Raw genomic sequence first — 22,310 nt, 5'->3', positions numbered from 1 at the left:
GGGGGTGGCTCTAAAGCGAGGAACAGCTCTATAGATAGGGTTTGTACATGGCCTGAGAGACAGAGCCCACAGCAGACACCAGCCCCTGAAAGACAGGGCCCGGAGCCCACAGCAGACACCAGCCCCTGAGAGACAGGGCCCAGAGCCCACAGCAGACACCAGCCCCTGAGAGACAGGGCCCAGAGCCCACAGCAGACACCAGCCCCTGAGAGACAGGGCCCAGAGCCCACAGCAGACACCAGCCCCTGAGAGACAGGGCCCAGAGCCCACAGCAGACAACATCCCCTGAGAGACAGGGCCCAGAGCCCACAGCAGACACCATCCCCTGAGAGACAGGGCCCAGAGCCCACAGCAGACACCAGCCCCTGAGAGACAGGGCCCAGAGCCCACAGCAGACACCAGCCCCTGAGAGACAGGGCCCAGAGCCCACAGCAGACACCAGCCCCTGAGAGACAGGGCCCAGAACCCACAGCAGACACCAGCCCCTGAGAGACAGGGCCCAGAGCCCACAGCAGACACCATCCCCTGAGAGACAGGGCCCAGAGCGCACAGCAGACACCATCCCCTGAGAGACAGGGCCCAGAGCGCACAGCAGACACCAGCCCCTGAGAGACAGGGCCCAGAGCCCACAGCAGACACCATCCCCTGAGAGACAGGGCCCAGAGCCCACAGCAGACACCATCCCCGGGTTTCATTATTAACCTCACATCGTTGTCATCTCATAGAAACTCACTGACCGACCAACCAAGCGTGCGCGCGGGTAAACGAATAACAACGAAACAAACTGAAAATAAACGTTAAAAAAAGTATGTATTTCTCATTTCCGCTGCGACTGGCAAGGGAGTCACACCACAGCAGAATGCTGACAGGTCAATTACTCTGAGGCTGCCTCTCTCTCACCTCCCCCAGCTAGCCCCCACCCCCCTCCAAAATGGCACGTGTCATGCTGCAGATCAACGCTCATCCCTCACTGGAGTCATACTGGTACACTGACCCCCAAAAGGCCAAGAGAGGACCAGGCATGGAGGAAGAAGACAAACGGCTCCAATGATGGACACCATATTAGAAACCCCCACCAACGGAGCAGCCCATCTCCCATCATGCTTAGAGGCCTCCGCCGCCCTCCGCAGCTGTGTTAGATTACACAAAGGTGACAAAACGCTAAGTAGCAGCAGCCATCAGAGACAATGTCGTTCAAAGTTAACGTTATGAATGATTTAACAGCTTATGAATATGCATATTTGCACTAAACAATACACAGTTCTCATTAGGAACAGTGGCGGCTGCTCTAATATAGCCATTAACCTAGTGATGTATGGCTGGCAGGAATGTGACCCCCTGTCTCCACACACACACACACACACACACACACACACACACACACACACACACACACACACACACACACACACACACACACACACACACACACACACACACACACACACACACACACACACACACACACACACACACACACACACACACACACACACACTACCGTGCTATTGAGGGGATGGAGACTCACATCACAGCACACACTGCCATCACTCCCATACTAAACAGTGGAGTGCTAATCTGGGCCTCAGAGCTATTGAGATATGCAGTAACTAATTTTCTATGCTGGGAAAAGACAGACAGCAGGAGGTAGATACTGTACTATTGGCCTCCTACCTCCACTGACTACTGATTCTAACTCTCCCCAATAACCAGGCAGGCTGGCTGGGTGTTTATCATACTAGATGGGCCTCTCTGGTCCCTTCTGAGTCCCTGTCAGTGGACTTCATATCACTGGAATGTGTTCAAGAATATGTTCTATTTATAGAATGTGTTCTATTTATCATCCCCTTGGCTTGACTGCTGCCTCCACTCTCCCCTCTCCAGATGGACCAGAGAGAAGAAGAAGAGAGAAACAAAGTGAATGACAGAAGGTAGAGTTATGGTGAGTATTATCTCATCATCCTCCTGGTGGAGATGCTCTGGGGATGTGGATGCTATAATAATGTCAGCTGATGTACACTGAGTTTTAAATCACTCTCCATAACCCTATTACAAATAAAAATAACTAACTCCACCAGTCTCACAGTGTCTGTCCCGTGGTCTCACAGTGTCTGTCCCGTGGTCTCAGTGTCTGTCCCGTGGTCTCACAGTTTCTGTCCCGTGGTCTCACAGTGTCTGTCTCATGGTCTCACAGTGTCTGTCTCATGGTCTCACAGTGTCTGTCTCATGGTCTCACAGTGTCTGTCTCATGGTCTCTGCCTCTGTCTGTCTCTGCCTCTCTGAGGCTGTCTCTGCCACTCTCGGTCTGTCTCGGTCTATCTCTGCCTCTCTCTGCCTCTCTCTGCCTCTCTCTGCCTCTCTCTGCCTCTCTCTGCCTCTGTCTGCATGTGACTGGGATGGGTCGACACACACAGAGGTTCTGCTGTGACAGAAATAGAAAGAGCTAGATCTCTCAGAGGGCCCAGGCTGCAGACAGAGAAGAGGCAGGGAGTTTTATCAATGCTGGTAATAGCTGGAATAGGCAGGTGCTGTGGGGCGGTGTGTGTGTGTGTGTGTGTGTGTGTGTGTGTGTGTGTGTGTGTGTGTGTGTGTGTGTGTGTGTGTGTGTGTGTGTGTGTGTGTGTGTGTGTGTGTGTGTGTGTGTGTGTGTGTGTGTGTGTGTGTGTGTGTGTGTGTGTGTGAGATGAAGCAGTCACAGGGCATACATAGCACACATACAACATACAAAGTGCTGCAGAATACAGGGGCTGGTCACAGGAGAAAGGACCCCTCCACTGAGACTGGGGGAAATAAATGGGCCTATCACAGCAGCCGGATCTGAACTGTCTCCTCTCTTCCCAGGGCTGGATGTGTTTAGGGAAAGGAAGGGAGGGAGGACATAGCCTTGGGCTCTCTGTGTGTTTATGTTGCTCGTATTCCCCTGCATGGACTGTACATGTTTGTCTAACCTACTATTCACCTGCATCACATGAATAGGTACAGCAATAGCACTGTCCATCTGCCTATTCTTAGTGTAACAGGTAATGATGTGAATCTCAGTTCTACTCCATTAGAAGTAGGAAAGTATGGAGGATCCAACAGGCTGGCCCAAGGCCTGGAGGTATGGATTGTGTGTGTGTGTGTGTGTGTGTGTGTGTGTGTGTGTGTGTGTGTGTGTGTGTGTGTGTGTGTGTGTGTGTGTGTGTGTGTGTGTGTGTGTGTGTGTGTGTGTGTGTGTGTGTGTGTGTGTGTGTGTGTGTGTGTGTGTATCAGTGTGCAGCATGTCTCTCTCTGGCCCTGTCATGTCCTGTCAGAGTCAGGCTGAGGGTGACAGCTCCACTTCCCAGCAGGAAGTGAGCGAGCACTGTGTCCAATCACAGCTCAGCTCATGGCTGCAGGGTGATGGATGAGAAGCGGGCCAACAGAAACAATCATAAACAATCAAGCACAGCAGAAAGGTCAGCATGCTACACAGTGGCAGGACACACACACATGCACACACACACACACACACACACACACACACACACACACACACACACACACACACACACACACACACACACACACACACACACACACACACACACACACACACACACACACAAAAATACCCCTAAAATGTCACAGCAGGACACAGAGTATTGTGAGCGACATGTATGATATCATGACAATTGGACGCCCTACAGGGAAACATGTCAAACAGTTATTCTAAATCTGGACGGAGGAAAATGTCCATGAAGTAACATAGTGATTTCTTTACCTTCCTCTGTGGTGCGAGCCGACCTGGACTCACTGTCCATGCCCTGGAACTCATTGAAGTAGGGCCGGACCTTGATCTCATAGATGATGCCTTTCTTGAGGTTGGAGAGGACCACACTGCGCTCTGAGGGGATCTTCACATCCTGGGTCTGCCAGGGTCCTGGGGAAAACAGGCCAGACGTCTGCCTGTACAGAACTCTGTAGCCCTGGATGAACTGGCACTGACGGTCCACCTGGGACAGAGACATGGGGAGAAGAGAAGAGAGGGGTTAGCTTCACTCACCTGTTCGAGGTTCCTAGGAAATACAACATGTCTTCTCTTCAGTTAGGACAGAGTTAAGAGGAAATACAACATGTCTTCTCTTCAGTTAGGACAGAGTTAAGAGGAAATACAACATGAATTCTCTTCAGTTAGGACAGAGTTAAGAGGAAATACAACATGTCTTCTCTTCAGTTAGGACAGAGTTAAGAGGAAATACAACATGAATTCTCTTCAGTTAGGACAGAGTTAAGAGGAAATACAACATGAATTCTCTTCAGTTGGGACAGAGCTAAGAGGAAATACAACATGTCTTCTCTTCAGTTAGGACAGAGTTAAGAGGAAATACAACATGTCTTCTCTTCAGTTAGGACAGAGTTAAGAGGAAATACAACATGAATTCTCTTCAGTTAGGACAGAGTTAAGAGGAAATACAACATGTCTTCTCTTCAGTTAGGACAGAGTTAAGAGGAAATAGCTAAAGATCATGACCATAGGTGTGCAGCACAGTAGTCAGACACCAGAGTACATAAAACAATGTTGTTCAACAGATGTACTTGTTTCTCCCCAAGATCACATCGTGCCACTTTAGAGGCTGTTCCAGTTTTAATGGGTCTTTTATCATCAGAGCTGACACAATTAGCTCAATTAGCATCTTTCCTCCGAGAGAGAGAGCAAGAGCAGAGAGAGAGAAAGCAGAGGAGAGAGAGGAGAGCAGAGAGAGCAGAGGAGAGCAGAGCAGATGAGAGGAGAGAGAACATATGAGAGAGAGAGCAGAGGAGAGTAGAGGAGAGGAGAGCAGAGGAGAGAGCGCAGAGAGAGCAGAGGAGAGAGAGAGAGAGAAAGAGCGAGAGAGAGAGAGCAGAGGAGAGCAGAGGAGAGGAGAGAGAGCAGAGGAGAGAGAACCGAGGAGAGAGAGAGAGATGAGAGAGAAAGCAGATGATAGAGAGGGAGCAGAGAGAGAGAGAGAAAGAGCGAGAGAGAGAGAGCAGAGAGCAGAGGATAGAGGGAGCAGAGAGCAGAGCAGAGGAGAGCGAGGATAGGAGAGAGAGACAGAGAAAGAGAAAGTGAAAGAGAGCAGAGGAGAGAGAGAGAGCAGAGGAGAGAGCAGAGGAGAGCAGATGAGAGGAAAGAGAACAGAGGAGAGAGAGAGAGAGATGAGAGAGAGAGCAGAGGATAGAAAGGGAGCAGAGAGAGAGAGAGAAAGAGCGAGAGAGAGAGCAGAGGAGAGCAGAGGGTAGGAAGGAGAACAGAGGAGAGAAAGATAGAGAGATGAGAGAGAGAGCAGAGGATAGAAACGGAGCAGATAGAGAGAGAGAAAGAGCGAGAGCGATAGCAGAGGAGAGCAGAGGATAGAGAGGGAGCAGAGAGCAGAGCAGAGGAAAGGAGAGAGAACAGAGGAGAGAGAGAGAGCAGAGGAGAGCGAGGATAGGAGAGAGAGACAGAGAAAGAGAAAGCGAGAGAGAGCAGAGGAGAGAGCAGAGGAGAACAGAGGAGAGGAGAGAGAACAGAGGAGAGAGAGCAGAGGATAGGAGAGAGAGACGGAGAAAGAGAAAGCGAGAGAGAGCAGAGAAGAGAGAGAGAGCTTAGGAGAGCAGAGGATAGGAGAGCGAGAGAGAGAAAGAGAAAGCGAGAGAGAGCAGAGAAGAGAGAGAGCGCAGAGGAGAGCAGAGGATAGGAGAAAGAGAGAGCAGAGGATAGGAGAGAGAGAGAGAAAGAGAAAGCGAGACAGAGCAGAGAAGAGAGAGAGAGAGAGCAGAGGAGAGAGATCCCTCTCTCTCAGCACACTGAGCACACAGCACCCAGGTCCTGCATAAAAAGGCTTTCAGGAGCACAGCAAAGTCATACATATGCATGTCTCGCTTGTATTGTAAATACTAACTAGTGAAACCTAAGGCAGGGTCCCACAAGGCCAAGAACAAACGTGTGAGTGTGAAATGATTGGTCGGTGATTGTCGTCCAACCCAGAGGAACTCTGGGAGAACACAGAATACAAACCAGGGACAATAAAGACAATTGTGTCCAATTGAGGAGACAGGGAGCCCAGAGGTGCGATGGTGCTCTCCCAGTCGATAAGGGGCCTTGGTTCTAAACTTGGGCCCATTTAGCCAGAGAGAGAAAAGTTGAATTTCTAATGAGGAGGAGGGGGCATAACTCCCAGTAATGGCTGGTTAACAGTGGGAGAAGTGAGCGGGCCTTTCAAGTGGGATATTAACCAGCTGTTTCAGCTTGTGTAGCCGGAGTAAATAATCAGAATGGACTCTGGGATAGCGTAGTGTGTAACTTTCAATAATGGAATGATTTGGGAGTATAAAAGCCTATCCGAGGCCGCACTACGTTTACTGAATGGGCCCTGATTGATTCGGTGGCGGTGTTCTGTGTTGATTGTACACACACTCATAAAGCAATGTTTAAGTATTGAATTAGCCTTTTAGTCTGGGGGGTGAGAGCTTATTATGGGGTGTCAATAAACATGTCACAGGGAAAACTGCTAAAGTGGTTCATTTAGAAATGAAAGCAGCCACCCCAGTGTCACCCAATGACATCATAAATACCATCTACTGACTGATTTACTGTGGAATGGAACAACCGTGGCTAGTTAACACAGGACGGAAGAAGAATGTGCAAATAAAGTCACCCTTCAGTAAGAAGAAGAGAGTGCATGTTTAAATGTCATGGTCTAATGTAGAAATAGACTGACTGTAAGTTAAAACTGCTGCATACCCTCGTACTGTAAGTTACTACTGCTGCATACCCTCGTACTGTAAGTTACTACTGCTGCATACCCTCGTACTGTAAGTTACTACTGCTGCATACCCTCATACTGTAAGTTACTACTGCTGCATACCCTCGTACTGTAAGTTACTACTGCTGCATACCCTCATACTGTAAGTTACTACTGCTGCATACCCTCGTACTGTAAGTGGCATGATTTCTCTCAATGATACAGCCTCAGTCCAAGTCGTGTTTCTAAATTAATTAAACAGTATCTCTCTGGCACATGTCCGTCCTTATGGTGGGGTAGACACAGACAGACGGTGCAATGGGTGTGTATGTGTATGTGTTTGTGTGTGTATGTGAGTGAGTGAGTGAGTGAGTGAGTGAGTGAGTGAGTGAGTGAGTGAAAGAGTGAGTGAGTGAGTGAGTGAGTGAGTGAGTGAGTGAGTGAGTGAGTGAGTGAGTGAGTGAGTGAGTGAGTGTGTATGTGTGTGTGTGTGTGTGTGTGTTGGGGAGCAGGTGTGTGTCGGGGAGAGGTTGGTAGGTAAGCTGGTTTGAGCTACATTCCAGAGAGGGAAGACCGCAAACATGCCAAATATACACAATTCATGTCAATGTACTTGTTTCTATACAAAGCCTTTGTCTTAATTCAAAATGAACCGAAGATAGATGTAAGATAGATGAGACCAGATGTCCCTGACACCTCTTTTGATGTTCGCTGCAGCTGAAAGAAACCATTTGTCAACTGTTTGATGTTCGCTGCAGCTGTAAGAAACCATTTGTCAACTGTTTGATGTTCGCTGCAGCTGTAAGAAACCATTTGTCAACTGTTTGATGTTCGCTGCAGCTGTAAGAAACCATTTATCAACTGTTTGATGTTCGCTGCAGCTGAAAGAAACCATTTATCAACTGTTTGATGTTCGCTGCAGCTGTAAGAAACCATTTATCAACTGTTTGATGTTCGCTGCAGCTGTAAGAAACCATTTATCAACTGTTTGATGTTCGCTGCAGCTGTAAGAAACCATTTATCAACTGTTCGATGTTCGCTGCAGCTGTAAGAAACCATTTATCAACTGTTTGATGTTCGCTGCAGCTGTAAGAAACCATTTATCAACTGTTTGATGTTCGCTGCAGCTGAAAGAAACCATTTATCAACTGTTTGATGTTCGCTGCAGCTGTAAGAAACCATTTATCAACTGTTTGATGTTCGCTGCAGCTGAAAGAAACCATTTGTCAACTGTTTGATGTTCGCTGCAGCTGAAAGAAACCATTTGTCAACTGTTTGATGTTCGCTGCAGCTGAAAGAAACCATTTATCAACTGTTTGATGTTCGCTGCAGCTGAAAGAAACCATTTATCAACTGTTTGATGTTCGCTGCAGCTGAAAGAAACCATTTATCAACTGTTTGATGTTCGCTGCAGCTGTAAGAAACCATTTATCAACTGTTTGATGTTCGCTGCAGCTGAAAGAAACCATTTATCAACTGTTTGATGTTCGCTGCAGCTGTAAGAAACCATTTATCAACTGTTTGATGTTCACTTACTTAAAACGTAGGATTTATTTGACTCGTATTTCCTTACATGAAAACACCAATAGGAGCCCTGAGGAACACATTGCCAGCTTCAAAGAATCATCATCCCCTTTATATCAACTCTAATGACTTTAGGACTCAAGGTTGTAAAATCAAAGACATAAAACAGCCCAGAGCTGGACAGCTTCAGACACTGTTTGAGAATGAGGTTGGTGTAAATTGAAATTGATTTCCCATATTTAATCTTATATGACAAAATAAAGAAACATACAGACACCTGGCAGAGCTGAATAGCAGTAACTAAGTGCAAAGTCTGCTGAATAGTTATGTCTGTGACAGACAGGTGGATTGTCACATGCACCAAATACAATCTTACCATGAAATGCTTATTTACAATCCCTTAACCTCTTTGGGGTAGGTGGGACACCTGGCCAACATCCGGTGAAATTGCAGAGCGCAAAATTCAAAATACAAAATTCGTAACATTAAACAATCATGAAAATACAAGTGTTATACATCAGTTAAAAGCTTAACTTCTTGTTAATCCAGCCGCTTTGTCAGATTTCAAAAATGCTTCACGACGATAGCATCCATGCGATTATCTGAGGACAGCGCCCTGCATACAAAAGCATTACAAACATTTTCCAAACAAGCAGAGGCGTCACGAAAGAAAGAAATAGCGATAAAATAAATCACTTACCTTTGAAGATCTTCCTCTGTTTGCAATCCAAAGGGTCCCAGCTACATCACAAATGGTCGTTTTGTTCGATAAAGTTCTTCAAATTCTAGCAAATTCTTCAAATAACAAGCCTGAAACTCTTTCTAAAGACTGTTGACATCTACTGGAAGCCCTAGGAACTGCAATCTGGGAGGTATTCCTTTGATTTTCCCATAGACAGCCATTATAATGAGTGGTGAGCTTAAAAAAAAGAAATCCCAGATGGATTCTCCCCTGGGTTTCGCCTGCTATATCAGTTCTGTTATACTCCCAGACATTATTTTAAGTTATGGAAACTTTAGAGTGTTTTCTATGCAATACTACCAATTGTATGCATATCCTAGTTTCTGGGCCTGAGTAACAGGCAGTTTACTTTGGGCACCTCAGTCATCCAAACTTCCGAATACACGCCCTACCCCGAAGTTAACCTCTTGAGGCTAGGGGTCAGATTTTTTATATTTTTTTAAATAACGTTCCCAAGGTAAACGGACTATTTCTCAGGTCCAGATCGTAGAATATGCATATAATTTACAGATTAGGATAGAAAACACTCCAAAGTTACCAAAACTGTCAAAATATTGTCTGTGAGTATAACAAAACTGATTCTGCAGGCAAAAACCTGAGACAATATAACCCAGAAGTGATTTATTTTATTTTTAATCTGTGTTTCCTGGCCCGTCTTTCTTCCATTTAAAGGGGTATCAACCAGATTCCTTTTCCAATAGCTTCCTCAGGCTGTGACCAGGCTTTAGATATAGTTTCAGGCTTTTATTTGGAAAAATTAGCGAGATTTTTCAAAAGTAGTCAGGTGTCCTCTGATTAGCTCCTGTGCGCGAGAGGGGTAGCTCTCCATTTTCTTTTTCTCTCTTATTGAATAGGCTACGGTCCGGTTGAAATATTATCGATTATGTTTGTTAAAAACAACCTGAGGATTGATTATAAAAACATTTGACATGTTTCTACGACCATTACGGATACTTTTTGGAATTTTCGTCGAACGGAACGAGGCTTTGGTTTTCTGAACATAACGCGCAACCCAAATGGCGTTTTTTTGTTATAAAAGTAATATTTATCGAACAAAAATAACATTTATTGTGTAACTGGGAGTCTCGTGAGTGCAAACATCCGAAGATTATCAAAGGTAAGCGTGACCATGCTAATTTGGGGCTAGCTGTTGTAGCATTGATTGATACACTCACAAAAGCTTGGATTGTTTTCGCTGCAAAGCATATTTTCAAAATCTGACACGATAGGTGGATTAACAACAAGCTAAGCTATGTTTTGGTATATTTCACTTGTGATTGCATGATTATAAATATTTTTAGTAATATTTTGCGCCCTGAAATTCAGCGGTTGTTTAGGAAAATGATCCCGCTAAAGGATCCGTAGCGCAGAGAAGTTAACCAACCATGCAGTTTTAAGAAAATAGAGTTAAGAAAATATTTACTAAATAAACAATAATGGGGCTATATACAAGGGGTACCTGTACCAAGTCAATGTGTGGGGGTACAGGTTCGTCGAGGTAATTGTTACATGTACTATAGGTAGGGGTAAAGTGACTATGCATAGATAATAAACAGCTAGTAGCAACAGTGTAAAAACAAAGGGGTGGGGCGTGTCAATGTAAATAATCTAGGTGGCCATTTGATTAATAGTTCAGCAGTCTTATGGTTTGGGGGTAGAAGTTGTTAAGGAGTTTCTGTTCTGTTTAATTCTGTTTCTGTAAAGAGATGGTTTCCACTCTATCTTCCAGAAGTTAGTCTGGGCGTAGGGTCAAGGAAATGGGTTTTGCTAGATAGCTTGGGCTGACAATGACTTGGTGATAATTACCTAAAGCTGGCATTCCATAGACAATATGTGGTGTGTGTGACCCGAGATAGAGATAGCCTGGAAGAGTTTAGAACAAACAACTTAGCATTTTTAAGTCCTATATAAGGTCTCTGTTTTATCATTATCATTATATATTCTATTCAAGTGAGAGAGACTTTGTCATTTCTGCAAACAATCATCTTTATTCAATATCGATTAATTATTGCAATAATGAAACTGTCGACCCAACAGTCATGAGGTTGAAAATGTCAGTGAAGACTCTTGCCGGTTGGTCCGCGCATGCTCTGAGTGCATGTCCTGGTAATCCGCCTGGCCCTGTGGCCTTGTGAATGTTGACCTGTTTAAAGGTCTTGCTCACATCGGCTATGGAGGGCGTGATCACACAGTCGTCCGGAACAGCCTGTGCACTCATGCATGCTTCAGTGTTACTTCAGGCATGGTTTCCCTTTGTAGTCGGTAATAGTTTGCAATTCCTGTATTGAATATTTTTCCGGTTTGATCTTCCATCTTCTTGATCTTCTTTTCTTATAAGCGTCCGGATTAATGTACCACTACTTGAAAGCGGCAGCTCTAGCCATTAGCTCAGTGCGGATGTTGCCTGTAATCCATGGCTTCTGGTTGTGATATGTACGTATGGTCACTGTGGGGAGTGGGGACGACGTCGTTGATGTAATTAATGATGAAGCCGATGACTGAGGTTGTATACTCCTCAATGCCATTGGATGAATCCCAGAACATATTCCAGTCTGTGACAGCAAAACATTGCTGTAGCATAGCATCTGCGTCAACTGACCACTTCTGTATTGAGGGAGTCACTGGTACTTCCTGCTTTAGTTTTTGCTTGTAAGCAGGAATCAGGAGGATAGAATTATGGTCAGATTTTCCAAATGGTGGTAAACGGTGGTGGTAAATAGATAGTAACATGACTCTACTGTGAGGATCCAAATACTTTACGTTGTGTAGAAAATATACAGATAAAGAGAATGTTTTTGTGATGATAAGACTGTGATTTTAGTTATCTAACTAGACCATTGTAAATGTTGATACCTTGCTTCGTAACTAGCTACACCCCAGGGAACCCAGGGAGCGTGTCAGCAAGACAGAAATGTCCCCTTTCTACCTGAGGGTATAAAGCATTTGAATTAAGAATGTTAAGAATTAACATATCAGACTAGGATGACCACGAGCTGCAGCCAAGGTCTACGGATAGTCGTGAACCCAATAACGCAACACGAGGTTGAAGAAGACAAAGGAACCTCTTAACAATCAATGCTATGGTTGAGTAGCATTTCTAAGTACTGTATCTAAGAAGGTGAATTCAAGCAAGACAATCTGGTTATTCTTTTCAAGTTATCGTTCGTCTACACTGCTTTCATCCCCACGCTAGGATCACCTACACAGTTGATTAGCCATCCTCAGAAGACCACTCTGCCAGAACGAGTACAAGGAAACAGACAACTAAGAGAAAGGACATTGTGACATCTTGTGGACAATCAGAGACTTACACCCGAGAACGAAGGAGATGGTCATCCAAAGAACAAGGCCTACGTCGGATCTCTCTCACTAAGCGGAACTCGGCCCACGAAGGCCTGGGCCCAACAGAGATACCCCACAGAGATACCCAACGGAGACCTTCAACATGTAAATACATGCATTACACTTCTTACCCATAAGAGCGGCATTTCGGGGCAAGGTAATAGGGCTAAACTAAGCGTTGTTTACAAATGTATCCAAGTGTTGTTTCTCTCTCTCTCGCTCTCTCTCTCTATTTAAAACTCCATCTTGTGTAACACGTGTCATATTGTGTTGGTTCACTAGGGACCTGTTGTCATCGTATTAAGTTTCTAATCAATAACCTATACCGTGTGTGTGTATGTGTATCTTATATTATCATTTAGCTTGTTAGTAAATAAATAAATCTAATCACATTGTGTCGTACGGAATGATCAATGAGAGCCGGGTTTGTGCAGATTTACGGAGTCTACGACATTCAGAATGAGACTGATATGAGGAAATGATTAATTAGTGACTGGTATGATATCTATATATTCTTGAGTTAATTTGGGAAATGGTAACTCATTAAACAAACTTTTCCCATGGTGCCCCAGATTCCTAAGGAATTAATTGTTACATGATTAATTTAATCTAGTAATAATTAAACGTAGGAGGTAATTATTCGATGAATAGCAGTCATCACATTAATTATAGTCACGTCACAACAATAGCTATGAAAAATATAGATGAAAACTCTCTTGGTAGATAGTGTGGTCTACAGCTTATCATGAGGTACTCATCCCTCAGACGAGCAATACCTCGAGACTACCTTAATATTAGACATCACACACCAGCTGTTATTGACAAATAGACACTCACCACCACCCCTTGTCTTACCGAATGTAGTTGTTCTGTCCTGCCAATGCACGGAAAATGCCAGCCACCTGTTTATTATCCGTGTCGTCGTTCAGCCACAACTTGGTGAAACATAAGATATTATAGTTTTTAATGTCCCATTGGTAGAGAGTCTTGAACGGAGCTCATCCAGTCTAACTTCCAGGCTCTGATCAGGCCCTACACCCAAACAAGGGCACTGCGTTCATCCACCTCTGGCCTGCTCGCCTCCCTACCTCTGAGGAAGTACAGTTCCCGCTCAGCCCAGTCAAAACTGTTCGCTGCTCTGGCACCCCAATGGTGGAACAAACTCCCTCACGACGCCAGGTCAGCGGAGTCAATCACCACCTTCCGGAGACACCTGAAACCCCACCTCTTTAAGGAATACCTAGGATAGGATACAGTAATCCTTCTAACCCCCCCCCCCCCTTAAAAGAGTTAGATGCACTATTGTAAAGTGGTTGTTCCACTGGATATCATAAGGTGAATTCACCAATTTGTAAGTCGCTCTGGATAAGAGCGTCTGCTAAATGACTTAAATGTAAATGTATTCTCCAGTGATTTCACGTTGGCCAATAGAACGAATGGTAGAGGCGGGTTACCCACTCGCTAATGATGAATTCTCACAAGGCACCCTGATCTCCTCCCCTGTTTTTCCTTATTTTCTTCATGTGAATGACGGGGATTTGGGCCTTGTCTGGGAGCAGCATTATATCCTTCACATCAGACTCATTAAAGACCAATCACAGTGTGACACTTACCGTCCAGGTGACCTGAATGGTGGTGGGGCTCAAGACGACCGGGTTGTGAAGACGAACTATGACCTCCCCCAGCTCCTTCTGTACATGTCTGTGGTCCACCCCCTGGGCTGGAGGACTGATGTCTGTGGAGAGAAAGAGAGAAAGAGAGAGAGAGAGGGGGGAGAGAGAGAGAGAGAGAGATAGAGAGAGAGAGAGAGAGAGAGAGAGAGAGAGAGAGAGAGAGAGAGAGAGAGAGAGAGAGAGAGAGAGAGAGAGAGAGGATGAGAGAGAGAGGATGAGAGAGAGAGAGAGAGAGAGAGAGAGAGAGAGAGAGAGAGAGAGAGAGAGAGAGAGAGAGAGAGAGAGAGAGAGAGAGAGAGAGAGAGAGAGAGAAAGAGAATGTGTGGAAGAGAGAAATAGAGAGAAAGAAAAAGAGAGAGATAGAAAGAAAGATAGATTACTTTCAGTTCTCCTACTCAGTTTTCAAAGCCACGGTTCCCTCCATTCCTTACAATGAGGCCAAGTCAATCATAAGAGGTTTTGTTGAGAGAACGGATGAATAGACCAATCAGACTCCACAAAGGAGTCGACAGTCTATGATCAAGACTTCATTTGAAAAGAAGCAACTTCATCTGCATTAGAATGACCTCATTTCAGTTTTAATAAAGAACTCTTTTGGGTTTGAGAAAAGAAAGAGATAACTTAAGATCCCTTCTCCTCTCTGCTCTTACTGAGGCCCAGCCAGAGAACAACTACCACATCAACGAGTGAACTCTGAACACACGAATGAATGACACTATGAGACTACACAGGTCGCATTTCATTCACACTTGCATGTGTTTTCAGTTAAAAGCCAATCAAAACCCCCAGTGAAATGCAGATTCAGTGTGGTCAAAGAAAATACACAATCATGGCAACTGACATATTTTGGTCCTATTTACTGAGGGGAAATAGATGGGCAGAATACAGAACATTATTCACAAGAGGAAACAGTATTTCAAAACAGCCAATAAAGTCATGAATCACAGAGTCGTAATAGAGGACGACAGGCCAAACGCAGTTAAGCAGACATCAATTCATCTTCACTGACTGCCATTGCCAATAACCATCTCTGTGCATCAAAACGAAGCCAACAGCAAATAAAGAGAGATGTACTGCTATTCAAATGGACTCCCTCTCTCCATGCACAAGCTAATAGTGGCCTGCGATTGGACAATGTTAACCGAAAGGTTGCAGGGGTATTGCGGTGGACTGGACTTATCAAATAAATGTAATAAGAAGACTGAGGTCTATACGGCACCTTAATTGAATCTTCTTTGAGTTTGGAGGCAGTCATTTTCTCCAGTTATGATCATTAACATAGCAGGGATAGCGCTAACTCACTTAGGCCTTCCAAAAGTAGACATGCTTATTTTACATAATTGCCTGACTGTAGCCTTAATGAGCAGAGCTGAGATGGATAGTTTGACCTCTGGAAGTTGTTGCGGTGGCTATCTCGGTAGAACTGTTACTGTTCAGCCCGCACAGTACCGTGCTGAGAGGCCCTGATAACTATCTAACTGGAACACGATGACCTTTTCCCTATCGAAAGCTGCAGCAGTCAATGTGAAGGGGAGGCTAAATTAGAAATGTTATGATAGGGAAAATTATTACCAGAATCTTTAAAGTTCTATCTGAGTATAAGGCCCATACCTTGTGTCCTGACGGGCTCTGACATGGGGCTGGGATCACTGAGGCCCTGGCTGTTGACCGCCCGCACCATGAACAGGTAGATGGTGTTGGGGCGCAGGCCTTTGACCGTGTACTGTGTGGTCTTCACGTGGTCCGCAACCGTCTGCCAACTGTTGCTCACCGACTGGCTGCAATGGGACAATGAAAAGGATATCACAAATGTGCTACCACAATAATTAAGAAGCAATACAAAAGGGAAGAAAGGATATCACTCCGGTTCTTCATAACTAACCTGAAGGCTTCGATGACAAAAGAGGAGATGGGCGTGGCCCCAGTCAGGCCGGGATGCCAGGACAACGAGACGCTGTTCTTGGTGACGTCAGTGACGTCGGGTTTGGAGGGAGGGCCAAGGAGCTCGTTGTCATCACGGTTCTTAATGACCATCACCCCAGCTTGGTCTGGAGGAGAAAGAGACCAGTAACTATTTGTCACACCCTGATCTGTTTCAACTGTCTATGTGCTTTTCTCCACCCCCTTCCAGGTGTCGCCGATCTTCCCCATTATCCCCAGTGTATTTATACATGTGTTCTCTGTTTGTCTGTTGCCAGTTTGTTGTGTTCGTCAAGCCTACCAGCGTTTTCCCCCTTGCTCCTGTCTGTTTCTAGTTCCTGTTTTGTAGTTTTACCAGTTTTGACCATTCTAACTGCCCTGAACCTGAGACTGCCTGCCGTTTCTGTACCTTGTCACACCACCCTGGATTATTGACCTCTGCTTGCCCTGACCCTGAGACTGCTTGCCGCTCTGTACCTTTTGGACTCTGATCTGGAGCACTGACCTCTGTCTTCCCTTGAGCTGTCGTTTTGCCTGCCCCTTGTTCTAGTAATAAACTTGTGTTACTTCGACATTGTCTGAATCTGGGTCTTCCCTGAAACGTGATACTATTGTTAAATGGGAGGATGAAGAGGAATGGATAAATAACTATTCCCAGAATGGAATACTGTATGTATGGTATAATGAGCATGTATTTGTGTTTACTACAAAACTAGGTGAAGACATGTTCACTGTGCCATACCTTTGACCTCCAGGAAGGCGCTCCATGATGTCTCGCCACTGGAGCTGGCAGCCACACAGGTGTAGATCCCAGAGTCAGAAAGCTAGTGTAGAACGGATAAACATAGAACATGTGATGGGACCATCCCTGAGGTCACAACAGTGTGTCATGTGATGGGACCATCCCTGAGGTCACAACAGTGTGTCATGTGAGGGGTCCTTCCCTGAGGTCACAACAGTGTGTCATGTGAAGGGTCACAACAGTGATTCTTAACTCTTCTTGAAATGCACTGTTGGTTAAGGGCTTGTAAGTAAGCATTTCACGGTAAGGTCTACACTTGTTGTATTCGGGGCATGTGACAAATAAAGTTTGATTTGATTTGTGTGTCATTGTGAGTGCCTCAAAGTGCTGACGCAAATTTCCTAATGAATTCCATTTTCTCCTCACCCCCCTCCACCACTTTACCCCCCTTCCGCTATCGCCCCTGTCCCCGCTGTCCCCCCACCACCCCACCAACCGCAACAAAGGCTGGCTAATTCATTTAGGGTGGGCCACTGAAGCCCCCTGGACCGATGACAGCTGGCTTGTCTCTCCATCCCGCTCTCTCTAGAATGTTAGTTGTTTGTTGGTTTTTGTCTCTGCGCCTTCCCTCCATTTATTAAATAAAATGTCAGTGGTCGGCAACTTTGTCAAGCTTAATGGATATTCCACAGAGGCCTCGGAGTGGGGAAAGGAGGATGTGAGGACTTTTAATTCAATCTACCCTAAATGTTGTACGTTTGTGTGTGTGTGTGTATGTGATGTGTGTTGTTTAACTGTTCACCCCTGCAGCTGGAACCTGTCCAGCCCTCTACAGCAGAGTCTTGTAAGAGCCGCCGTGTCACTAAGTGATAGTATCAAACAATTTATTAAAATCAATACTGCCCATTAATCTCTTTAAAGCAATATGATTCCTCACATCACGCTCATGCATGCCTAAGCATGTGACACACCCAGAGGGGAGAGAGAGGAGACAGAGTCCCAGACAGAGATCCATTAAGGGGAATGGATGGAAACAGGGAGGTAGAGAACGAAGGCTGCAGACAAGGATTTACACAATAGTATATTTACAGCCCTCATCATATGAACCCCATTACTAGTGTGTGTGTAGTTCTAGCACTGTCGGAACTAGAAGCACAAGCATTTCGCTACTCGCTTTAACATCTGCTAACCATGTGTGTGACCAATAAAATTCTATTTGATTTGATTCTCTTTATGAGTGGACCAGGCTGTGGCTCCAGTGGTTCTCACCCTGAGGCTCCTCATCTGGAGGCTGCCCAGCTCCTGCAGGGACATGCGGGGATCCTTCCCCAGCAGACTGACCCCGTCCTTCAGCCAGCTGATGGAGGGGATGGGGTCTCCTGACGCCTGACACTTTAGCAGGGCCACGCTGTCCACTCGCAGCGTCTGATTGGACGGACCTTGACGGATTATGGGCGGCGGCCTGTCTGTCAGCACTGGGATAAGGTGAGAGACAGAGAGTTAGAGAGACAGAGAGCCCGTTTGATACAGCAGGAAAACAATTCTGCAGCAGCAGATAATGTCAATTATTATGTGGATTATAACATTTTTGTAAGGGTTTTTCATAAAAATCTGACATTTCAAAGTGGAAATAACAAACCTCTGAAGTATTTTTGAAACTCAAATACACTACAAGTAAAACATTTCCTGCACAGGAAAATGATCCTGCAACAGGGGGATCAATTTAAGATCCTACATCTGTAAGCTTTTGAATGGATTTATGATAAAATGAAAGGATGTGGTAACGGTATCATAAAGCTGTCCTATTTTCTCAGCAGGTCTTGTAATTCCACCACAGGACAATGACGACGCCCTGACTATGCTTCCAGGAAGCGGAGAAAGAATTGCTGAGTATTGTTTTCCAGACTGTCTATTGATGTGGCTGGGAGCTGGAACTGATTTTTCAGTTACAGACTGAATAGCCTTACATTTACACCTCACCCAGGAGTCTGTGGTGGCGTACAGTGGCAAAGGCACTGCCTGTTGACTCAGGGTGGTTCAGATAAATACTCCATCATGTTCAGTGGGGCACACTATCAGAGGCCTCACTGGCCCCCAGAACTGAAACAAACATTTCACTCCCCAGAGAGTAGCACCCCACGGAAATTATCCAAATCAGTCAGAATGCAATAAAGTAACAAAACCACCGTGAAGAAAATAAAATAATTTGTTTTGTTTTGTTTATATCAATGCTAATGTTCAATGCTGTTTGGATGAACATATGCTTTTGTAATGTGTGGGAGAATGTCTGTGGGTGGTACTGTGAAATAGTGTACATGTCAAAGGTGCTGTATCTGTGAGTTACAGTTACCGTGCCCTGGCAGTTTCTGTGTCAGCTGTGGTCAATACTGTTGAGTCCCCTGGCATCACACAGCACACATTAACTAACAGGTAGGATTAATGATGTCAGACCTACAGGGGCTAATTAGACAGTCAACTTCGCTAACCTTTCAACACATCACACCCTCTCTCTCTCTCTTCCTCTTTCTCTTTACTATCTCCTTCTTTCACTTTCTCTCCTGCAGGGAAGTCAGAAGGAGGGATGGAAGAAACATACTTGCCTTGGAATGGCAGAACCATGGCATGAACCATTATCTTTAGCTGAGAGAACCATGGCATGATTATCTTCAGCTGAGAGAACCATGGCATGATTATCTTCAGCTGAGAGAACCATGGCATGATTATCTTTAGCTGAGAGAACCATGGCATGATTATCTTCAGCTGAGAGAACCATGGCATGATTATCTTCAGCTGAGAGAACCATTGCATGATTATCTTCAGCTGAGAGAACCATGGCATGATTATCTTCAGCTGAGAGAACCATGGCATGATTATCTTTAGCTGAGAGAACCATGGCATGATTATCTTTAGCTGAGAGAACCATGGCATGATTATCTTTAACTGAGAGAACCATGGCATGATTATCTTTAGCTGAGAGAACCATGGCATGATTATCTTTAGCTGAGAGAACCATGGCATGATTATCTTTAGCTGAGAGAACCATGGCATGATTATCTTCAGCTGAGAGAACCATGGCACGATTATCTTTAGCTGAGAGAACCATGGCATGATTATCTTCAGCTGAGAGAACCATGGCACGATTATCTTTAGCTGAGAGAACCATGGCATGATTATCTTCAGCTGAGAGAACCATGGCATGATTATCTTTAGCTGAGAGAACCATGGCATGATTATCTTTAGCTGAGAGAACCATGGCATGATTATCTTTAGCTGAGAGAACCATGGCATGATTATCTTCAGCTGAGAGAACCATGGCATGATTATCTTTAGCTGAGAGAACCATGGCACGGTTATCTTTAGCTGAGAGAACCATGGCACGGTTATCTTTAGCTGAGAGAACCATGGCACGGTTATCTTTAGCTGAGAGAACCATGGCATGATTATCTTTAGCTGAGAGAACCATGGCATGATTATCTTCAGCTGAGAGAACCATGGCATGATTATCTTTAGCTGAGAGTACCATGGCATGATTATCTTTAGCTGAGAGAACCATGGCAGGATTATCTTCAGCTGAGAGAACCATGGCATGATTATCTTCAGCTGAGAGAACCATGGCATGATTATCTTCAGCTGAGAGAACCATGGCATGATTATCTTTAGTTGAGAGAACCATGGCATGATTATCTTTAGCTGAGAGAACCATGGCATGATTATCTTTAGCTGAGAGAACCATGGCACGGTTATCTTTAGCTGAGAGAACCATGGCATGATTATCTTCAGCTGAGAGAACCATGGCATGATTATCTTTAGCTGAGAGAACCATGGCAGGATTATCTTTAGCTGAGAGAACCATGGCATGATTATCTTTAGCTGAGAGAACCATGGCATGATTATCTTCAGCTGAGAGAACCATGGCATGATTATCTTTAGCTGAGAGAACCATGGCATGATTATCTTTAGCTGAGAGAACCATGGCATGATTATCTTTAGCTGAGAGAACCATGGCATGATTATCTTTAGCTGAGAGAACCATGGCATGATTATCTTCAGCTGAGAGAACCATGGCATGATTATCTTTAGCTGAGAGAACCAGGGCACGGTTATCTTTAGCTGAGAGAAAAATGGAGAGAATGTGAATCTACACCATATGGGCCCTGCTGAATTCATCATTTATTTATATTTCAGTGATAATATTCCAACCTCTTCCACCACGCTGGAATGCTTTTATCCGAAAAGCTGGTGGTTAAATACATCAACCAGGATTACCATGAGTCTAACCCGCACCCAGAGAGCATTAAAAACAGACCTATCTGTACATATAAGGCCTCACTGTCAGGTCTACTTTCCCCATTACCTCACTGAGGGAGTTATCTGCTTGTCACTGTTATCACTTGGCATGATTCTAATGGCCATTATTGGCTCAGATGGAGCCATATGTGTTCCAATGCTTAGACACTGAAAAACACCTGGAAGGGTTCTGTTATGTGTCTTAATGATTCCGTCTGCTCTGAGTAATGACTCCACAGCATTACATGTTAAGATATTATGACGGAAAGTATGATAAAACCCTGGGTGAGTTTGGCTATTCTGGTCCAGCAAGGAGGGGATGATGAGGATGGTGGATGGGTGGCGTGATGAAGTGATGGAGGCTGGGGAGGAGAGCAGGAGAGGAAGGGGGGGGGGGTGGCCTTGACTGTTTGCATCAGGAATTTCTCATTACCGATCTCCTTGAACCCAGCTACTCTGCTGGCCTCCCAGGACACTGAATCACCTGCTCCCAGCAGCAGGAGTGACCATGACCTCACCCTAGACAGCCAGCTAGCCTTCCTTCTCCACTCCTCCTGTCCTCCCTCAGCTCTGCCTAACACCCAACTCCCTCACACGTTCCTCCTCTTACACAGTCCAGCCATACACTCCCTTACCTCCCTATACCTACACAGAGGCGTAGATAGACAGACACGTTCACTACTATTACAGTAACACACACCCTTAGAATACAGGATGTGTGTGTGTTCCAACAGACAGTACATACACAGTAAATCTAGTTAGATATTACTGCACTGTTGGAGCTAGAAACACGAGCATTTCGCTACACCCACAATCAAATAAAATCAAATGTTATTTGTCACATGCGCTGAATACAACACCTTCTTACAGTGAAATGCTTAATTACAAGCCCTTAACCAACAGTGCAGTTTCAAGAAAAATAAAAGTAACAAATAATTAAAGAGCAGCAGTAGCAATAGCGAGGCGATATGCAGGGGGTACCAATACATCTACTACATCTACTAAACATGTGTACAGTATGTGACAAATAACATTTGATTTCAACACTAGAACATGAGACGAGTAATGTGTCTTCTAGTAATGTGTCCTCTAAAACCAATTTTAGGGACATAGAAAAGCATACTAAGAAACATGGAGTGAGATCACAACAATTCAAAATCCCCTTCTCTTACAAAATGGTGTCTGACATGCTTTTCTTCTTTCTCCAGGCTGATCCTTCACAAGGCGTCTGAACTGCCATCTATCTATCTTCCCATCTCCACAGCAGAACAGATTAGAGGCAGTGGGACTGAGCAGACTCTCATAAGTCATCCTGGAGACTAACTGCTGTCACTCACTCAATCAATCACTCAGTC

The 22,310-nt window shown here is 44.9% G+C and overlaps 1 protein-coding gene across 5 annotated transcripts in view; it reads right to left on the bottom strand.

Moving 5' to 3' along the window:
* Window positions 1–22,310, bottom strand: part of LOC139548283 (roundabout homolog 2-like) — a 619,120-nt gene that overhangs the window by 70,591 nt on the left and 526,219 nt on the right. For all 5 annotated transcript variants that reach the window (XM_071357862.1, XM_071357861.1, XM_071357864.1 and 2 more), the window contains exons 9-14: window positions 17,938–18,143; window positions 16,669–16,750; window positions 15,889–16,054; window positions 15,618–15,784; window positions 13,947–14,068; window positions 3,743–3,974 (exon numbers count right to left, since the gene is read on the bottom strand). In XM_071357862.1, the coding sequence (XP_071213963.1) occupies window positions 3,743–3,974; window positions 13,947–14,068; window positions 15,618–15,784; window positions 15,889–16,054; window positions 16,669–16,750; window positions 17,938–18,143 (975 nt within the window). The remainder of the gene's footprint in view (window positions 1–3,742; window positions 3,975–13,946; window positions 14,069–15,617; window positions 15,785–15,888; window positions 16,055–16,668; window positions 16,751–17,937; window positions 18,144–22,310) is intronic.

This window comes from Salvelinus alpinus, chromosome 21, assembly GCF_045679555.1.
Source record: "Salvelinus alpinus chromosome 21, SLU_Salpinus.1, whole genome shotgun sequence".
Lineage (NCBI taxonomy): Eukaryota > Metazoa > Chordata > Actinopteri > Salmoniformes > Salmonidae > Salvelinus > Salvelinus alpinus.
The sequence above is the reverse complement of the archived record's forward strand: the minus strand, read 5'-3'. Positions and strand labels throughout refer to the sequence as shown.